Raw genomic sequence first — 21,044 nt, forward strand, 5'->3', positions numbered from 1 at the left:
CATAAAACAAAATGCAGGAGTTATTGGCAGATTCTTATACACGTATGTCCTTATATTTTCATTTTTTGTTTTATTTTTGCATGTGTTGAGTTTGATTATTAAAGGACTGTTTAATTTTGTTTTGGGTGGATTGGCAAACATTGCGAGACTGAGTGGATTCTGGAGTCTTGTGAAACGTTATTTTGACAACCCTATATTGTTGGAAAAGTTACGAATTAAAAATATTTTATATTCATCAGATATATTTTCTGTCCAGTGATAAAACCTAGTGGCTCACTTTTTGGTCAAAATTGAGATTTCTTGCTGCTGTTAGTAAGTTAGGTCCATGTTATTTTTCAACACATTATTGCAAAGTGAACTGCTGTTAAAATTGTTACCACCATTGGAAAGTAAGTGGAATCTGCATCAAGCCAAGATCTAACATCTCCAGTGAAAAGAGAATCGCTAGGTCTTGCCATTATTCAGCAGTGTGCCGTTTCTGATGTTTTATACTAAAATCATATAATTATCATTGATCAGCATTTGTATCGACCAAATAAAATAATCAGTGTTGAGATATGTAATTTTGTTACCCACCTAGTGAAGATAATTGCAGTGTCATACAAATTTCGTAGTTTCTAAATGACATCATTTTGGTAAGCAACGTCATCTTCCATGTTCTTCCATATACATGTAGCTCTGTGAATTACCATGTCTCGTTGGGTTATGTTGGAAGTAACTGTCAGGTTTTTTGTAAATTATTAAAAGGTGGGTAATAAATAAAATACCACACTAGTTTTCGCTAGATATAATTTTTACCAAACTCATGAACTTCCCATGTTATCTGACCTCACTTTCGTTTGGTCAGATACTAACATGGGAAATTCACTTATTTCATAAAAATGATATCTAGCGAAAACGAGTGTAGTATTCTATATTTATACAATAACATTTGCTAATTTTAGTGTTATAAATATTCAATGATAACAAATGTTTGTGAGCATTTGGCAGATACCCAGTCATGTAAGGTCATTCATGTTGGATAATAGATTTCTAACAACTTTTAAAATTGGCTGATTTTGGCAAAATATGCATTACATGTAGGTAATTTTTAAAAATTACACTTAATTCAAAAAAACAATTTCAGATTATTAAAGGGAGACTAAACTCCAACATGAGCCTTATGTGTTGGAAAGATGCATACCCGGATCACCAACACATACTGACACTTTAACAAATGAAAAACTCATAATTTCAGTTAATAAAAACACGTTATTATTCCTGCTAACTGAGGGCAGCTATTTTGTTTCATTTTCGTGGTGTCTGGTACTATAGCTTGGGGCGAAGTGACGTCAGTTCTGACCAACTCCTGTATGCACAGTGTAAACAAAAGCAGTAATTTACGACAAGGCGCTTCACTTTTGTCAACCAGACTTGTAAAACAACATACATGTAAATGACTTGATAGTATAATAAACTATTTAACTAAATATATTTCAATTTGCATCATCAGAATGAAATGGAGTTATATAGTATTTTCGTCTCTCTTGAAAAATCCAAAGAAAAAATGCACATTATTAGGCCTGTTGGTAGACTATGTTGGATCAAAAATGACCACTCACGATACTCAAGTAATAATTTTCTTTTCTTTGGGACTATGTAATTGGTAAGTTTTGTTATTTTAGATGGGAAAGTCTACTTAATCAGGGGTTTTACCAAATTATTTACAGTAATAAAGCAGGACGGCTGATAATGTCCATTAACATTGTAGGAGCGGCAGGTTATCCCACAATACCCTGTGATCTTAAAAAAGCTGGCAAGTATTTTTGTATGTGTGCCAGACAGTCATAATCACTTACCTTGCCGATATACCATGCAATATACACCTGCCAATCAGGAACCACATATGCAGGCCACGTAAAGAAAGGACCAATTAACTAAGAAAACACTCATGATTATCACGTCAATACGTGGGTTAATGTATGGACGAAAAATAATACCGTTATTTCGACACTGACAGTAGTGGCTTATTTTGTATTGAAAAATAATATATACTTATTGCTGGCTTAATGGGATGGATATTATTACAGAACATTGCAATGCATCAGCAAAAATTAGGTACGTTTTGTTTCTTAAGTTCTAAGACTAATTCCTGACGTGACACATTAAGTATTACGTAACCACCGGCTCACCAGAGGGCGTATTCACTTCGATGGTACAAAATGGCTGCACTCAAAATATATAATAGCCATCAAATTTAACCGTTTTATTAATTAACTATAAGATTATACTTGATATTAAGTAATAATGTGCATTATATATCGTTGAATATGCATACCAGTCCTAAAGCTTTGCTTTAGCATTCCTTTAACAATTTTAAAGACCCCTAAAATGGTGCTATTATTATTTTATTTTTTTCGCAATGGAGTTCTACAACTCTGAAATTTTTTGCCAAACTAAACCATCAAAACCTAAAATATTATCTGATGAACTAATTTTTATGCATGTTTCGTTAAGCAATATCTAAGACATTATAGTGGAAGCCACTTGTTATTCTGATATGAAGTGACCCATATTACATGTATAACATCTGGATAAGTAAGCATGTGGTTGATTTACATAATGATATAGTGTGGTTTGCTTTGCAAAGATTATTAATTGCTTATGATTAGTATTTAGCAATTTGGTTCTCTAATTCCTAAGTTGTGAATTAGGATGTTTAATGAAATATTTTGTTTTTAAGATTGGGGAGACACCATTCTTTGTTGCTCTTGATCATTGTTACAAGAAGGTCGTCGTGTGTGTTCGTGGCACAATGTCTTTACAGGTAAGTATTAGTTAGATGTGTATGTTGTATGCTTGTTAAATTTTTTTTTTTTAAGTATTAAAGCATTCTCACAAACCATTTGATAAGTTTCTGAATGAGAGACAAAAGTTAAATTATTTGTATATTTCATTAATTGTAACATGTAAAAGTAATGTGAAATAAATAAATATTGCATTTTTTAATTTAAACAATTTGATACAGTTTTTTTTTTAATTGATACAAAATGATGAGAATTTCCAAAACTGAGCAACACTTCAAATACTATAAATTATAAAATATTAGCGATATTAAAATTTAGCGAAATCCAAATAAGTGACATATTAGCGACATAAAACTTTAGTGAGGTTGTCATATTAGAAACTTTAAAAAAAAAAGCTAAAGGATCAGGTTAAATAATATATTTGATATATTTTAACATTATGCAGCTTACAGACAGCTGAATTTTAGTACAAAATTGCAGACTGTACATGCTAACTATTGTTGTTTGCTATCCAGTTTGGTAGCATGTAACCATTAAAGGGACATTCCTGAGTTTGCTGCAATGTTTACGATGTTATCGACTAACAGAGACTTTTAAACGATTGTAATTAAATATCAAATATATTTTTCTGCATAAAATATTAGTGGCTGTATATTAAACATGTTTCTGATCGTTCTAATATTTGTACTGTGTTAAATTTTGTTTTATTTCCTAAAATGTATTTTTTTTCGTACGTATGAAATTATTTGAAGATGCAATCCAGTTTGGCCTTCTTACAAATATTAAGACGACCAGAAACACATTGAATATACAGACACTGATATTCTAAACAAGAAAATGTATGTAATATGTAAATTTAATCGTAGAAATATTTTATTAGTCGGAAACATCTTACAATGCAGCAAACTCAGGAATGTCCCTTTAATGTGTGTTCAGTTAATCACCGATAATTCAGTCACACAAATGTTTTTCGGGAGGGTCTGTTGTACGTCTCTTTTTAGTGTCATGAAATATTAGCATCTTGTATGGCCTCGCTTTATGCTCGCTATCATTTCCTGATTTATAGTAACATTGCTGTTGTGTTTTTGTTGTAGGATGTTTTGACTGACCTGAAGGCTGAACCAGAAGTGTTGCCTTTGAATCCTCCTCAAGAGGACTGGCTAGGACATAAGGTTTTTCTGAATCTCATCTCATAAACCACATATTTTTAATTAATTTGTTTAGTGTTTTAAATCTATACAATACATACATGTACACTTTATATTAAGGGTTCATGTTCATCCAGTACATCCATTTGTTTGGTATACTGTTTAACCTTTCTTACATACATTATATTATGTGTTTTAGAGTCGGTTAATATTGGTTCAGTGTTTGCTTGCTTTGGTTAGTACTAATTGGAAGATCTCTGGTAGTTCACTGTAATTACAGTATTCATCAGAGTAAATAACAGTTACCTCCCAGCATAAGCAATAGTTACCTCCCTTCTTTTAAGTTCAATTTTAAAAGTATTGAGTTCCATTAAATGTATGGTTACACATTTTTACTGTTTTTGGCAAAAACACTTCCTAGTTTTATGGCCTCAAAATGTTTAATGTAAACTTAAAATTGTTATAGGGTTTTTTATTTTCAGAATATTTAAATCTGTAAATTGCATTAATTTTTATCTTTTGTATTCATTTTGTTTTGTTATGTTTATTTTTATTTTTTAAAAATTATTATTGTTTACAGACACAAATGACAATGCTTTTTGTAATAGATGGATTGAGTTGAATCTATATTTACGAATGTTATGCTGTTCTTTTATTAAAGGGCATGGTCCAAGCTGCTCTGTATATCAAGAAAGAGTTAAACACAAAGCAGATTATCTGTAAGGCAATGAATGAGGCTGAGGTATGTAACAGAACTTTACATAGGTTTGATTTAAGCAGTGGTAATGCGCTCGCTCGATGCGTGGTCGGTCTGGGATCGATTCCCATCGGTGGGCCCATTGGGCTACTTCTCGTTCCAGCCAGTGCACCATGACTGGTATATCAAAGGCCATGGTATGTACTACTCTGTCTGTGGGATGATGCATATAAAAGATCCATTGTTGCTAATCGAAATGAGTAGCCCATGAAGTGGCATCAGTGGGTTTCCTCTCTCAATATCTGTGTGGGTTTCCTCTCTCAATATCTGTGTGGTCCTTAACCATATGTCTGACACCATATAACCGTAAATAAAATGTGTTGAATGCGTCGTTAAATAAAACATTTCTTTCTGTAGGTTAAAATGATCACTACAGTAAGATGTGGAAGGGTGGACGAACTAACACCAATAGTGGGGAACATAATCCTCACATCCTCATCCGTATTTAGTACCAGTATTCCAGTCAACACATGACCCAGTATCCCCCATTCGCTAGTCTTGTATTAATGTTTACTATCGAAGCACGAAACATAAACCTGGCAAGTTCAGAGAGAAAGTACTTGACCCAAAAACGTCTTGTGCAAATATATATATTATAATGTTATAGTATCATGTGCATCTCATGGATTTTAAAACAATTGGGAGAGCATGCATGCTTGTTGTTAATTCACAACATTTGAGTCTCACTTTTTAAATAATTCTAAGAGTCCTGTCCTTTTCTTCATCACTACCCTCAACATAGCCTGTAGTTACAAAACGTGTCTTGGTGGGTTTTTTTACTTTCCATTATTATGCCTCGTTTATTAGTCCCCTACCAGTCGAACTGTAGGTGACTACTAGTATACGTTTTATCTCTGTCTTCTGTCTGTCTGGACAATTCCGTGGTCAAGTAAACCAATAGGTCATTTTTAGAAACTCATTCAAGTGAGACAAGTTTGATATCATTTGAAAGGTTATTATCTCTAGCGTCAAATATTACATTAATCCTTTTTCAGTAGATGTGTTTTAGTCACTTATAATGCAACTAATGCATCAACTATGAATGCAGCAATATTTTACGAAAAATTCTATTAACACATCTATCAGCATATTTTTAAAACGTAAGTGAGTAGAAATAAACATTTTTATACAGAAGTAATCCCAGACATGTCCTTTGCTAATTGACATAATATATAAAAGACAAATTTATATTTCAAGCACACTTTTATCCATGATATTTACATACATGTATGTTACTTGTGTGTACATCCGACACCAAAATAGAAATTTGTTTAATCTCAACTTCTGCTAACTGATTGTAAAATGTTACTGAGATGCAATGTTAATTTTATATGGTTGATTAAAAAATATAAAAACAATTACTGAATATGTAACAGTTGCCATTCTACTGTGGTGCTGTTATAGTGTACGTCCGACACCATAAAGCATGTTTATTTTTTCCAATTTTGAAGCAAAGTATTGACATTTATGCAATGCCAGTGTGATTTTAGGAGAATTTTTTTATAACTAGAGCCAATTATGAAGATCAGTATTAATTTTTTATCCATGTTAGTGGATTAAGAGGAATTTATCAAAGTGTGCAAAAGGCAACTTCCCGCCAAAAGTGTTGATTATGTTTTAAAAGGTAAAAATTTTAAAAGGTAAAAATTATACTTGCAACTAACTGTTCATCTCTGTAACAAAATAACAAACCCCGTAATTGCATTTACTGCCAGAATTATACAAATTGGAACATTTGTAGAGTATCACAACTAACATGGAAAATGTGACGTCACATTTGAGTAAACCACTTTTACAATCATTGACAGCACTTTACTATTTTGAAATTTTCTAGTTAATTTTACAGAGTAAAAAAGTAAAGTTTGTTTTATTTAACGACGCCACTAGAGCACATTGATTTTTAATCTTATCATCGGCTATTGGACGTCAAACATATGGTCATTCTGACACTGTTTTTAGAGGAAACCCGCTGTCGCCACATAGGCTACTCTTCTTTACGACAGGCAGCAAGGGATCTTTTATTTGCGCTTCCCACAGGCAGGATAGCACAAACCATGGCCTTTGTTGAACCAGTTATGGATCACTGGTCGGTGCAAGTGGTTTACACCTACCCATTGAGCCTTGCGGAGCACTCACTCAGGGTTTGGAGTCGGTATCATTAAAAATCCCATGCCTCGACTGGGATCCGAACCCAGTACCTACCAGCCTGTAGACCGATGGCCTGCCACGAAATTTTACAGAGAGTACATTGTATGTGTGGAATCAATAAATTTAAAGTTACTTATAACAAATATTGCAGAAATATTAAAATATATCTCTTGCACCTTGTTCAGGTCCATAGTCACTGGGGGGCTGCCACAGCTACAGTTACTCCCATCTTATATGCCTTTAATTTTAGAATAATGAAATTTGTCTGTGGTGCTGTCATCTCATAGTCATACATGTACATGTTGTGTAGCTAGTGGCAATTTTTCTTGTGTCTCTTGTCATTTGTAGGTGTACACTAGTCACAAGGTGGCCACTTTCCCTCCCCCCACCCACCCCATGTACATTGTAGTCATAGGTGTTACCTTGAATTTTTGAATGGTGTTCATCTTAATTTGCACCGAACTAGTTAAGTATGGCTAATATTTATGGTTTCTAAAAAAAAAAACCAAAACACATGGCCAAGAGGGGGGGGGGGGGGGGGTGTTCATCCCCACCCCAGAACCCCCCTCCTGTGATGCACCTGGTAATTGTTTTTCATTTTCTTCAAACAAAAATAATAAATCCTAGATCAAACTGTGGGTTTTTTTTTAATATCTTGTTTGTTAACTATAATGACTGTTTTTCAAAACTTGTAAAGTTGTATTTCACGCGGAATACGTCCAACATGAAAAAAATGTACGTCCGACACCAAACATGTTTGTTTTAGTGTGTGATTAAAACACAAAGTTTTTACATCTGATGTACAGATAAACATCTACCCTATAGGAATAGGACACAATATTTCTAATATGGCCCCCACACATCACAGAGAATTAGACAACCATGTGTGGGTGAAAAATTGCAGTTTGTGTGCATATGTCTGACACCATGCATATTTTCCCCTGTACACCTAAAGCAACATAAGGATGGAATAAAGTTTATATATAACACTGGTGCTCTAGTTGGTTCTTACAATGTATAACAATGAAAAGTTGTGTAACTTTTTATACATTTGTGTACTGCTTGGCTGAAGTGTCTGAAATGTGGTACGACACCACGAAATTGCCAGTCTGTCTGTCTGTCCTTCCAGCTGTCTGTCCCACATATAGTTTCTGGATGTTTTTTTCGCAATGCCTTGAGATATTGTGTATAGCTATTTCATGTACTATTACAGATCAAGTTTAACTTTCATGGTGATTTATAAATGTTTGACAGAGTTATGGCCCTTGAATTTTTTTTATATTATCATGTACTGTTACAGATCAAGCTTAACTTTCATGGCACTTTACCTATTTTTCACATGCTTATGACCTTTCTAATTTAGAAGATACAAAAATTTGTTAGGCCCGGTAGGGGACATGTATTGCTTTGACATTACTCTGAGAATACGTGTTTTACATGTATGTAGCCATTATGACTTTTTTTCCATTGTTTTCAGGAGAAGACCTCGGAGAAGTATGACCTGGTGATGGTCGGTCACTCACTGGGAGCAGGCACAGCCGCCATCCTGGCGATTCTTCTTCGACAGGAGTACCCCACTCTACACTGCTATGCTTACTCGCCACCGGGAGGTCTGCTCAGGTAACATATTAATACAGACTATTTGTTCTTTGGTTGGGATGTAGGCCTATGGTAAAGCATTTGCCTGGTGTCGGTCGAGGATCGATCCACATCATTGGGCCCATTGGGCTTGTTCTTGTTCCAGCCAGTGCACTACAACTGGTATATCAAAAGCTGTGGTGTGTGCTATCCTGTCTATGGGTGGTACATATAAAAGATCCCTTGCTACTAATGGAAAAATATAGCAGGTTTCCTATCTAAGACTATATATGAGAATAACAAAATGTTTGACATTCAATAGCCCATGATTAATAAATCAGTGTGGTGTAGTGGTGTCATTAAACAGATCAAACAAACTTGGGGTTTTTTGTACATTTTAATACAGCAGTATGTTAAATAGTAACTCGCCCAGATCAAAGTTTTAAGTGCACCTAACTTTAAATAGATAACTAAATACTGCCACCCCAGCTTTTGGAGGGATTCATAACATGACTTATTGTCATAGAGTGTTGTATCTGGCTCGATGCGTGGTCGGTCTGTGATCGATCCCTGTCGGTGGGCCCATTGGACTATTTCTCGTTCCAGCCAGTGCACCACGACTGGTATATCAAAGACCGTGGTATGTACTACCCTGTCTGTGGGATGGTGCATATAAAAGATCCCTTGCTGCTAATCGAAAAGAGCAGCCCATGAACTGGCAACAGCGGGTTTCCTCTCTCAGTATTTTTGTGGTCCTTAACCATATGTCTGATGCCATATAACTGTAAATAAAATGTGTTGAGTGCGTCGTTAAATAAAACATTTCTTTCTTTCTGGCCAGGAAATTTCTGTCATTTTTAAGATATTAACATGGGTTCTGGATACCCATGTAGAAGGATTAAAAGGTGAAATATTTTGGAAAAGAATGGTAGATTTTTATCTATTATTTGTTTATAAGTTTATCACATTGTGTCAACTATTATTCAATCCATTACCATATTGTGTGTGTTTTTGTGTCCATTGTGTGTGAGATTAATTTAATTCTTTATGTGTAAAAAAAAATTTTTTTAATTAAATCTTTATGTAAAATGTTTTCATTTGTTTTAAAAACAACCATTAATATATGAAATGGATTGGTAAATATTTGAAATATACCTGAAATCAGTACTACATGTTTCACTGTTTGCTTTTTCTTTTTCTTCTTTTTTTGTTTTATCCCACTGCATTCAGAAACATTGTTATTGCTATAAACAAATCTCTTTTATTATTAAGTTTTGCATCATAATAGCACAAGACATAGAAATAAATGTGTCTTATTGTCTACTAATAGTCTATGGCTTGGGTGAGTAACCTTTTGTGACTTCCTCATTAAGAGGAATCAATACCCAGCATCTGCAACATCCCTAATTAGCAGTTGTATTAGCAAAATCGAGTTACAGCAGGGAGGCTGGTGATAGTAAATTAGGTGGACAGCTGGCTGTCATGACTTGACTGAGAAGTCAATCTTCTCTGCATGTGTACGTACTAAACTGTTCTGTCATGTTGATTAGCATCCTTATGTTACCAGACATTACAAATTAAAGTACTTTTTGAAAGGTAAATATAGCATGATTCAGAATATCTGTTAATCATTTAACAGGTACTATTACTACTATACTACCATGACCAAATAAAATCTGTCTGATAATTCAACCAGCTTCGGTGGTGTCGTGGTTAAGCCATTGGACATAAGACTGGTGGGTACAGGGTTCGCGGCCCGGTACCGGCTCCCACGCACAGCGAGTTTTAATGACTCAGTGGGTAGGTGTAAGACCACTACACACTCTTCTCTCTCACTAACAACTAGCAACTAACCCATTGCCCTGGACAGACAGCTCAGATAGCTGAGGTGAGTGCCCAGGACAGCATGCTTGAACCATAACCTTTGGACTACTGGATTAATTTTTGACAAAAACAACGTTGAGTGGGTACGAGTTTATAATTTTTACTGAAATATATTCACTTAAATGTTTTATAAATACATAAAATAAAGTTCATATTTGAATTGGTAAGTATTATTTTCGATTTTACGATTCATATCCTTGTATTTGGTGATTTACGTTGTTGGTAAAACAATCAAATTTATTATCGAGTTAGCTATCACAATCAGCTATCGATCCCTGAAAATTACCTCGACTTGCCATCATTGTTGTCAAGTGACAATGCCGAAAACTACTTTTTCAACTCAAAATTCTGAGGAAAATTCCATTGAAAAAACAAAATATAAAGAAACAGGAAACTGAGTTGTCTTCCATTTCCTGTTAATAAATCGCTACTGGTGAGTGTCGTGTGCAAAACAGTGGGAAATATGAAATGGGGAATGCACTGTATACAGTGCGCAGTATGTCGTTGGTGAGACATCGGTCGAGATATCTCACCTGCAGTAGTCAGAAGGTTAATTGGATATAAGCATGAAAATAAATTGAAATGAAATGATAATTCATGTGTTGTGCTTCCGTGATCCAATAACATCTGTCTGGTAATTCAGGCAATGTGATTTCAATGACCTCTTAATGTTCATGCTGTTGACCAGATGACACTCAGTTTGTTATGCTGTGTACTTCTGTTATTTCAGTTTGACCTGTGTGGAAGAAACCAAGTGTTACATCACGTCTGTTGTTGTCGGCAAGGATTGTGTGCCAAGGTACAAATACTTTTATAATCACTGTTAACATTTAGCAAATTTTTAAACTATTGGTTGTGGTGTATTGAAGGTACAATTATTACTTTTATAAACACCATTAATGTTTACTAATTTTTTAACTATAGGTTGTGGTGTATTGAAGGTACAATTATAACTTTTTATAAACACTATTAACGTTTAGTTAATTTTTAAACTATAGGTTATAGTGTATTGAAGGTAAAAATACTTTTATAAATACCATTAACGTTTAGCTAATTTTTAAACTATATGTTGTAGTGTATTGAAGGTACAATTATTACTTTTATAAACACTATTAACGTTTAGTTAATTTTTAAACTATATGTTGTAGTGTATTGAAGGTACAATTATTACTTTTATAAACACTATTAACGTTTAGTTAATTTTTAAACTATATGTTGTAGTGTATTGAAGGTACAATTATTACTTTTATAAACACTATTAACATTTAGCTAATATTTAAACTATATGTTGTAGTGTATTGAAGGTACAATTATTACTTTTATAAACACTATTAACGTTTAGCTAAGATTTAAACTATATGTTGTAGTGTATTGAAGGTACAATTATTACTTTTATAAACACTATTAACGTTTAGTTAATTTTTAAACTATATGTTGTAGTTTATTGAAGGTGCAATTATTACTTTTATAAACTCCATTAACATTTAGCTAATATTTAAACTATATGTTGTAGTGTATTGAAGGTGCAATTATTACTTGTATAAACTCCATTAACATTTAGCTAATATTTAAACTATATGTTGTAGTGTATTGAAGGTGCAATTATTACTTGTATAAACTCCATTAACATTTAGCTAATTTTTAAACTATATGTTGTAGTGTATTGAAGGTACAATTATTACTTTTATAAACTCCATTAACATTTAGCTAATTTTTAAACTATATGTTGTAGTGTATTGAAGGTGCAATTATTACTTTTATAAACTCCATTAACATTTAGCTAATATTTAAAATATATGTTGTAGTGTATTGAAGGTGCAATTATTACTTTTATAAACTCCATTAACATTTAGCTAATTTTTAAACTATATGTTGTAGTGTATTGAAGGTGCAATTATTACTTTTATAAACTCCATTAACATTTAGCTAATATTTAAACTATATGTTGTAGTGTATTGAAGGTGCAATTATTACTTTTATAAACTTCATTAACATTTAGCTAATATTTAAACTATATGTTGTAGTGTATTGAATATCACTTAGCCATCTTTGTTTTTTGTTTCCTTATGCACATTTTCCCTGTCTATTTTCCGCTAACCCATGAATTATCAAAATGTTTTTGCCATATCTGTGTATGTAAATTTATGAACTTTTTGACTGATTTTTTTTAATGGATAAATTGATCACAGATGTGTAGAAATGACATCATATGGACAAGAAGTCTAAATTGATCAATGTTAAAGTATCTTTTTGAAATTATTTCTATCAATGTTCCTTCATGGATGGGTATATGTGCACTGGTAATTGTGGGTGTATGGAAATGATCAAAACTGACCTGAATTCGCGGATTCACACAATACATACATTGAACATGTACAGTAGCTTTAGTTGTTTTTTTGTCTGCAACTGTGAAATTCATGTAAAGTTTCATTTAATTACTACAAGACGTAATAAGTAATTAATTATGATGTAGTATTTTCTGTAAACACAATCCATCAACCATTTGACTCATGCTTACATCCACTGAAGGTTAAAGCACGACTGTCGTGGGCACATTCTCCGAGATTCCCCGGTGGCAGATGTGTCTAAGACAGGGTGTAAACACAGAGATTGTCTCTGTTTGCATTGTGATTTCAGTACATTTGGAAGTGATGTGAAACTGGTCTAACCCAGATAATGCCAGGGACCTAATATTTATAAAATTAGACAGGAACCAGTTTTAGAGGGTTGCGTTTTATACTTTCCAAGACTGAAATTTGGCTGGTGTTGACAGGATTCTAGTTAGTTCAGGGTGTAGTTTAGACAGGTTTTTTTTGTATATGAATTAATTTTCATTACAATTCTGATAAATGGATATTAAAAAGCACACAAGCTGAATCATATTTACATGTATGTCATGTTTCAGAATTGGTCTACCTCAGATGGAACTTCTTCGAACAGATATTATTAACATGATCAAAGAAAGTTCAGAACCCAAGGTAAGGCATCGTCTAAAAGGCTAATGGTCATTTAGAATTAAGTCTTTTCTTCATAATATAGCAATATTACTCAATTATAATTCTTACATAATTTGAAAAATGTGTAATGGTATAATTTTTTAGATTCTGTTGAGTTTTTTAGATTCATTCACATAACAGGTGCCTCATGTCCTTTACAAATAATACATAACAACATAACAGCACAATGTTCAAAGTGTTGCAAAACATGATCTTAAGGGGACAGAGTAACACTAAGTTCAAGTAATCTGTAACACATTTGGATAAAGTTACGATTGAGTGAAACATGAGCCTGTGATTTTGAAATAGTGAAATACTCTCTAAAAATAGACTAAAACTCGACTGTTACCTCTCGGATGCACATGCGTTTTTAAAAATATGAGCAATGCAATTTGTGATATTAAAAGCACCAGGATGGCCAAAAACACTCCGAATGTACGGAAATGGATAAGCTAAACAATAAAATCTAAGTAAAGTATGATTTCAGTTGTCAAAAAGGGTTCTAATAGTCAAACCATATGCCTTAGTGTTTAAACACTAGGGTATGTCCCTTTAATTGAATGAATGTTTAGTGATAAGTTGCTTATAAAATAAAAATTAAATTAAAAATATTGAAAAGTCTAAATCAATATCAACAATAACAATGGCATGTACAGAACATATAAATTTTGTGTTTTATTTTGTCTTCTAGTGGAAAATCATATCCTCTGCCATGTCGTGTTGCCTTGGCAAGGAAGATGAGAAAAAGTCGTCGGCTGACCACATGTTGAGGAGGGACGTGACGGCGCACCCTAGCGACGCCCACATCGGTTTGTCGGCCACCGCACCGCTCTACCCGCCAGGAACCATCATCCATGTTGTCAGGACACACCCGCCTCAGGAAAAGAGGTCAGTGGCAACATTTAGCAACCAGTTGATTTGCCCTGACTGTTATACGGACAGAATGTATTAAGTGTATCATTGTGTAGTATTTCCCCTACTTTTAATCTATACATAGGAGAAGGACTCTTACATTAAGTATGGGGATGGGATGTAGCCCTGTGGTAAAGCACTCGCTTGATGCGTGGTCAGTTTGGGATTGATCCCCGTCAGTGGGCCCACTGGGCTATTTCTCGTTCCAGCCAGTGCACCACGACTGGTATATGAAAGGCCGTGGTATGTGCTATCCTGTCTGTAGGATGGTGCATATAAAAGAACCCTTGCTGCTAATTGAAAAGAGTAGCCCATGAAGTGGCGACTGCAGGTTTCCTCTCTCAATATATGTGTGGTCCTTAACCATATGTCCAACGCCATATAACCGTAAATAAAATGTGTGGAGTGCGTCGTTAACTAAAACATTTCTTTCCTACCTTACATTAAGTACGAGTCAAGAGATCAGACCATCATGACACTGAATTATAAAGTGTCTTCATTTTCATTATTTTGTGAGATTAGTTGTTCCATGGTGATATTTCCATAACACCATGTTCCTGCAAATCTTTAATACATTCGGGGGCAGGATTTAGCTCAGTCTGTTGTGTGCTCGCTTGAGGATCAAACCATCTTGATGGATTCATTCAGCTGATTGGGTTTTGTCTCGTTCCAACCAGTCCACCACGACTGGTCAAAGGCCGCTGCATTAAGAAAAATGTAGCGGGTTTCCTCTGATGACTATGAGTCAGAAATACCAAATGTTTGACATTCAATAGCCGATGATTAATTAATTAATCAATGTGCTCTAGTGGTGTTAAACAAGACAAACTTTAACTTTAATACATTCAGATAATCTGTGTGGTATGTTTAATTTAATCAGAACATCAACATACTGGGCCAAATGTATAAAGCCTGCTTTTGACTTACAAGTGTGTAACTATAATCATGCATTTACACTGCTTAAACACCTTCATTTAAGACAAACAGGCTTCCTAAATTTGGGCCATGATATGTTTTTTCAAAATGAATTGCTGAGGGATTACTGAGAAATGGTGCTTTAAACATCTTGACTTGTCTACCTGGCTACAAATGTTGTTTCCCAAGTCATTTCGTATTCATACAATTCAAATTTGCTGCATTGTAAGATACATGTATTTCAGACTAATACAATATTTCTACAATTAAACTTACATATTAAATATATTTTCTTGTTTAGAATATCATGTTCCATAGAATATTCAGTGTGTTTCTGGTCATTTTAATATTTGTAAGAAGCCCAAACTGGATTTTGTCTTCAAATAATTTTGTACGTACTGGTACAAAAAACCATATTTTAAGAAATAAAATGAAATTTAACATAGTACAAATATTAGAATGATCAGAAACACGTTTAATATACAGCCACTAATATTTTTGCAGAAATATATATTTGATATGTAATTACAATCGTTAAAACGTCTCTGTTAGTCGATAACATCTTGAAAATTGAAGCAAACAAGGGAATGTCCCTTTAAAAAAAATGTCTTCGCCTTAACTTCACTTTTCATTCACTTTACAATAAATCTGAATGATTGAAACTGTGACTTCTGTCATTGACAAACCATTATACCTGGATACAAATGTTTTCCATGTCATTTCATATTCATACAGTTAATGTTTTCCCCACCTATCCACTTCATAACAATCTGATTCATTGAATTTGTAGCTTCAACATGGTATGAGACATTGATTTTATTAACCATCGGCTAGTGCATGTCAAGCATTTGGTAATTTCGACATATCGTTTTAGAGAGGAAACCCGCTACATTTTATCCATTAGTAGCAAGGCATCTTTTATATGCACCATCCCACAGCCAGGATAGCACATACCATAGCTATTAATATACCAGTTTTTGTGCACTGTCTGAATTGATAAGTAGTCCAATGGGCCCACCGACGGGGATCAACAGCGCATCAGACAAGTGGTTTACCACTGGGCTAAAATATTAGTTAACATGATCCGAGACTAAACAGTAAAATGTGAAATTTCAGAACCAGAGTATTAGTGCTGTCATGCTTAGCAGATATACGATGGTAATAACAGACATATTATATTAAAAAATAATGTAACTTTACGGCCTTAGTGTCTGAAATGATTAACACGCCTGACCCTGCTAAATTAGTTAACGTGATAATATTCATGATTTACAGTGGGAACATAGTGATGCAAGAAAGGCTGATATTTGATTTTATATTTATTAAATAATTAAGTCACAGGGAGATATCTCAAATGGTACTGTCCCCATCATACATAAGCTTTACCGTCATCAGTTGCAGGCCTAAATATTTATAATTATATGAATTAAATCAAAATCACTGTGAATTTAGTGGATACTTTGATATCACTTCTATGAAATTAGGGGGCAGGACGTAGCCCAGTGGTACAGCACCTGCTTTATGCGCGGTCGGTGTGGGATCGATCCTTGTCGGTGGGCCCATTGGGCTATTTCTCATTCCAGCCAGTGCACCACGACTGGTATAACAAAGGCTGTGGTATGTACTATCTTGTCTGTGGGATGGTGCATATAAAAGATCCCTTGCTGCTAATCGAAAAGAGTAGCCCATGAAGTGGCGACAGTGGGTTTCCTCTCTCAATATTTATGTGGTCCGTAACCATATGTCCGACACCATATAACTGTAAATAAAATGTGTTGAGTGCATCATTAAATAAAACATTTCCTTCCTTCTATGAAAGTATACAGCCAGCTGTGTGGATCAGTAATTCAGAATTGTGTTATACATGTATTGTACCAATACAAATTGAGTGGAATAATGCAGATTGTGTTATGTAATTTCAGTTCACTGTGTTGTGACAATCCCAAGCCAGTATGGGCAATAAAGCAGACTTTGTTATGTAATATTATGTGACAATGCCAAACTTTGTGGGCCAATACTGCAGATTGCGTTATATAATTTCAGTTCACTGTGTTGTGACAATCCCGAGCAGTACAGACTAATAATGCAGATTGTGTTCTGTAATTTCAGTTCACTGTGTTGTGACAATCCCAAGCCGGTGTACCAAGCCGTGTGGGCCAATAATGCTGATTTTGATGAAGTTCTCATCTCGCCAACGATGATTAACGACCATATGCCAGACAGCGTACTGGATGCTCTCGAACGGGTAATTATACAGACCTTGTCATCAGCTGTGATTTATGGCCTCACTGGGAGAAAGACCCAGACCACTATGTCGTAAGTGGCATTGCAATTTAAAACACCTGACATGCGGCTTGTAACATGAGGTTTGTAGCATGGTCGATATTACAGTTCTTACTTAGTCTTGCCTGTTAAAGCATAAGGAAGAAAATATGAGTCAAATCTGAATTCTGCAGCCACCCAAGGGAGTAGTACGAGTGACTGCTCAATACTGGGTGAAATTATTGACTGAAGTAGAAGCAGGTGTTTGGTGGGAGAAGGTGGTTGCAATTTAATAGGTGTGCTGCCTGTGATAGAGGTGGTTTATTAAAGCAGGTTACTGGTTAATGAAGGTGGCTCCTTGAGTATGTGTGACTGTTATAAAATATTTTGTTTAATAGACAGACAGACAGACATAATAAAGATTAAAGCAGTAATATTTGCTTTTCTAATTGGTGTGATATTGCATCATCAGAAGTGTCAAAAGCTGTACGCTGATTTTTTTAAAACAATGCATAACATAAATGAAATATAAAATTATCATAATTTATAACTCTTCAAGAATCTTATTACTATCCCACTAACAAAAGTGGTAACAGGACAATTTGGATAAACAAATGACCAAAGTATCTTTGCATCTAAATGTTTTATAGCTGTAACCAATATTTTAAGAGTGACATTTTTATTTATTAATGAATGTCTTTTATTGTGTGAGTGTGTTAATATTACTGTTATGTTTAAACAGAGTGTGTGAGACGTAACAGGTGCTGCATTTTAATTGATTATTCTTAGTCTAGAAAGTATGTGTTATGTTTTATAGTTTGCTTTTTCTTGTTTTATAGCATTATTTCCTGTCACATATTATGGCTTACCATTGTATTTACTTTAGTCAGTCAGTCAACCATTTGACACGTGTTTACACCCATTGAAGGTCAAAGCATGTCTGTCTTGGACATATTCTCTGAATTTCTCGGTGGATGTGTCCAAGACAGGGTGTCTTCAGTTCTCTGTGGTGTATTGCAGGTACTTGTTAAAGTCGGACCACCCAAGCCAGTCCGGACACTGACGGAGGCCGAAAGAAAGGTCCTACTGTCCCACGACTCGTTGTCCTCCAAACATTCATCACCTCTTAAAGATGGCGTGGAGATGAATTTCCCATCAAACTGGTGTTCGGCCAGCAACACCCACAGCTCGGCAACAAACGACTACTCGACTGCGGACCACCAGTGGGAAGACATTCCTCTCCAGTCGTCGAGCGGAGGGAACACTTCGCGCGACCTTCTCGAACCAGACTCGGTCTCGCAGCCATCCAGCACGGACGCATGTCCTGAAGACATCAGACGACACGTGGCACTGACGCTGAGGTTCCAACAGGACTACAAGGTGGAAACAGCACCGCTGGCCAGTCCAGAAACGCTGTCGGCATCTTCAAGTCTCGCCCTCATCAGCTCGGCTCCTGATGGGAAGGTCTACAGACTGCAGCCCAGTTTCTCCGAGCTTGAAACCATAGCCCAGTCTCCAGAGCATAGGGTACAAAATGATGTGTTGAGTAACATGCAGAGCTCTCGGGTCGGTCGTCCCAATAACGATGATGGTAGCTTGTTAAACAAGAGTGAAGTGGCCGATCTGTGTATGAGTAACACAGACAGTAATCTGAACTCGACAAACGAGAAGGACAGATGTGAAAGGGATGTCTCTAAAAACTTCAACATTGATGCAGTGGTCACAGTCTGTGAGATGCCTCAGCAGCAGGAGCAGAAGCTTGTTCCTAAGGTTAACAGTTACGTGACTGAACCGGCAGATAATGCCGGGAGGCCCAGAACAGCCCTGACGGTGGTGAAGGAGAATGTCACCATTTCGCAGCACTCCCCGGATGAGTGCACTCAGTTTGAATACGGCCACCCTAACTTGCACTACTCTCCTGCTGGAACAGGCTACCCATATGGAGCTTATCAGCCTCCCGTGAATTCCTGCAGACCCTCTAGTTGTGCCCAGCCGGCTGCTTCTGTTCACACCCACGGTGTTAAAAGCAAACATCCTCCTCCTATGAGGCACTGTACGTCGGCAGGGGCACTGCTACAGCCAGCTATCGCACACATCCGTCGGTCACCAGAAATGACGGACATTGCATACATCGAGGACAGTGCAATGGTATTCGAAGGAACCCAGATCAAAGAGGAAATGTCGTTTGATATCGAGCAAGATCTTCAAGAGGGAGGTGCTGCTAATACTACTACTACTTCTGGAGCAAAAATCTTTGACTTTACAACCACTGAAGCTGAAATTGTGTGACATGATCATGATGACTGAAGTAAAAACTACACCATGTGAAATGCACATTTTACCTACAAAGCAGAAGTACTCATTTATATGTGATTTGGTTATGTCTACTGCAGAGGGTTTCATGCATCTGTAGGTTATTGTTTTGTCCATTTGTTAACTGCTGCAATGGTTTCTTTTTAAAAAACCATAAGTTAAATATATGCTGTCTGGATAAAATGTTTAGAGAAAGTTAGTGTTTGTTAAGTGCCTCAAGGCTTTTGGGCTCATTAGCCCAGTCTTTAATGGAATGGAGATTTCAAAGTAATATGTATATATACTAGTGGAAAAAAGTAACTGTGTATGGTTATCATGTTGATAAAAACATAATTTCAAGACATGAAACGATAAAGTGATCATATAGCATTATTTATTAGGCAATTAAGCAAAACGTCAATTCATTTAAAATGTCACAGCATCCGTCATTTCATCGGTATTGGGGATGAAAGACATGGGGGGTAAAAAAACCAGTTCACAAAGTTAATAGCGCGTATGGCCACCGTTTGCGTCGATGCAGGCCTGGCACCGTCGCCTCATAGAGCCTACCAAATTGTTGAAGAATGCGTGGGGAATGCCGTTCCAGATCTGTACTAACGTCTGACCAAGCGCTCTCAACGTCAGCGGCTGGTTAGGCAGTGCACGTACACGACGATGCATCTCATCCCAGACGTGCTCGATTGGTGCAAGATCGGGTGAGACCGCAGGCCACTGCAACACATCGATGTTCTGCTGTGCTAGAAAATCCATTACCACCCGGGCGACGTGAGGTCTAGCATTGTCATGCTGAAGCGTGATGTGACGTTGCTGTCCTTGCACAAATGGGATGACGTGAGCCTGAATAATGTCGTCACGGTAGCGTACAGCGTTCAAATTGCCATCGATGACCACAAGAGGTGTTCGTCCAGTTGACGTGATGCCACCCCAAACCATGACACTGCCTCCGCCAAATGCACGTCGCTCCACAACACAGGCGTCACTAAAACGTTTCTCCAACACGACGATACACTCTTGAACGGCCGTCACTGCTGTCCAAGTGAAACCTGGACTCGTCCGTAAACAGTATACCCGCCCAGTCACGGCGATTAAAGTGCAAGTGTCTTCTACACCAAGCCAAACGTGCTACACGATGACGTCTTAGCAAAACTGAACGGACAGCCGGGCGTCGCGGACGGATACCATGTTCACGTAATCGATTCCGTACAGTTCTGGGATTAATGGCACGCAATCCAGGAATGGTCCGCGCTGTCAGACTTGCCGTTTGGAATCGATTCCTGAGGTGCACGAGTCTGATGTGGTTGTCCTGCTGTCGTGACGTCACGCGTGGACGGCCTGCACGTTGTTG

At 36.1% G+C, this 21,044-nt stretch overlaps 1 protein-coding gene across 1 annotated transcript in view; it reads left to right on the plus strand.

Annotated features, from left to right (window-relative positions):
* LOC121370835 (diacylglycerol lipase-alpha-like) overlaps nucleotides 1-19,837 on the plus strand; it is a 48,461-nt gene extending 28,624 nt beyond the window's left edge. Inside the window, exons 10-18 of the mRNA XM_041496337.1 lie at nucleotides 2,723-2,806; nucleotides 3,881-3,958; nucleotides 4,596-4,676; nucleotides 8,317-8,459; nucleotides 11,032-11,100; nucleotides 13,207-13,279; nucleotides 13,989-14,185; nucleotides 17,234-17,369; nucleotides 18,407-19,837. Of these exons, the coding sequence (XP_041352271.1) occupies nucleotides 2,723-2,806; nucleotides 3,881-3,958; nucleotides 4,596-4,676; nucleotides 8,317-8,459; nucleotides 11,032-11,100; nucleotides 13,207-13,279; nucleotides 13,989-14,185; nucleotides 17,234-17,369; nucleotides 18,407-19,675 (2,130 nt within the window). The 3' untranslated portion in view covers nucleotides 19,676-19,837. The remainder of the gene's footprint in view (nucleotides 1-2,722; nucleotides 2,807-3,880; nucleotides 3,959-4,595; nucleotides 4,677-8,316; nucleotides 8,460-11,031; nucleotides 11,101-13,206; nucleotides 13,280-13,988; nucleotides 14,186-17,233; nucleotides 17,370-18,406) is intronic.
* The last annotated feature ends 1,207 nt before the right edge of the window (nucleotides 19,838-21,044 follow it).

This window comes from Gigantopelta aegis, chromosome 4 (genome assembly GCF_016097555.1).
Source record: "Gigantopelta aegis isolate Gae_Host chromosome 4, Gae_host_genome, whole genome shotgun sequence".
Lineage (NCBI taxonomy): Eukaryota > Metazoa > Mollusca > Gastropoda > Neomphalida > Peltospiridae > Gigantopelta > Gigantopelta aegis.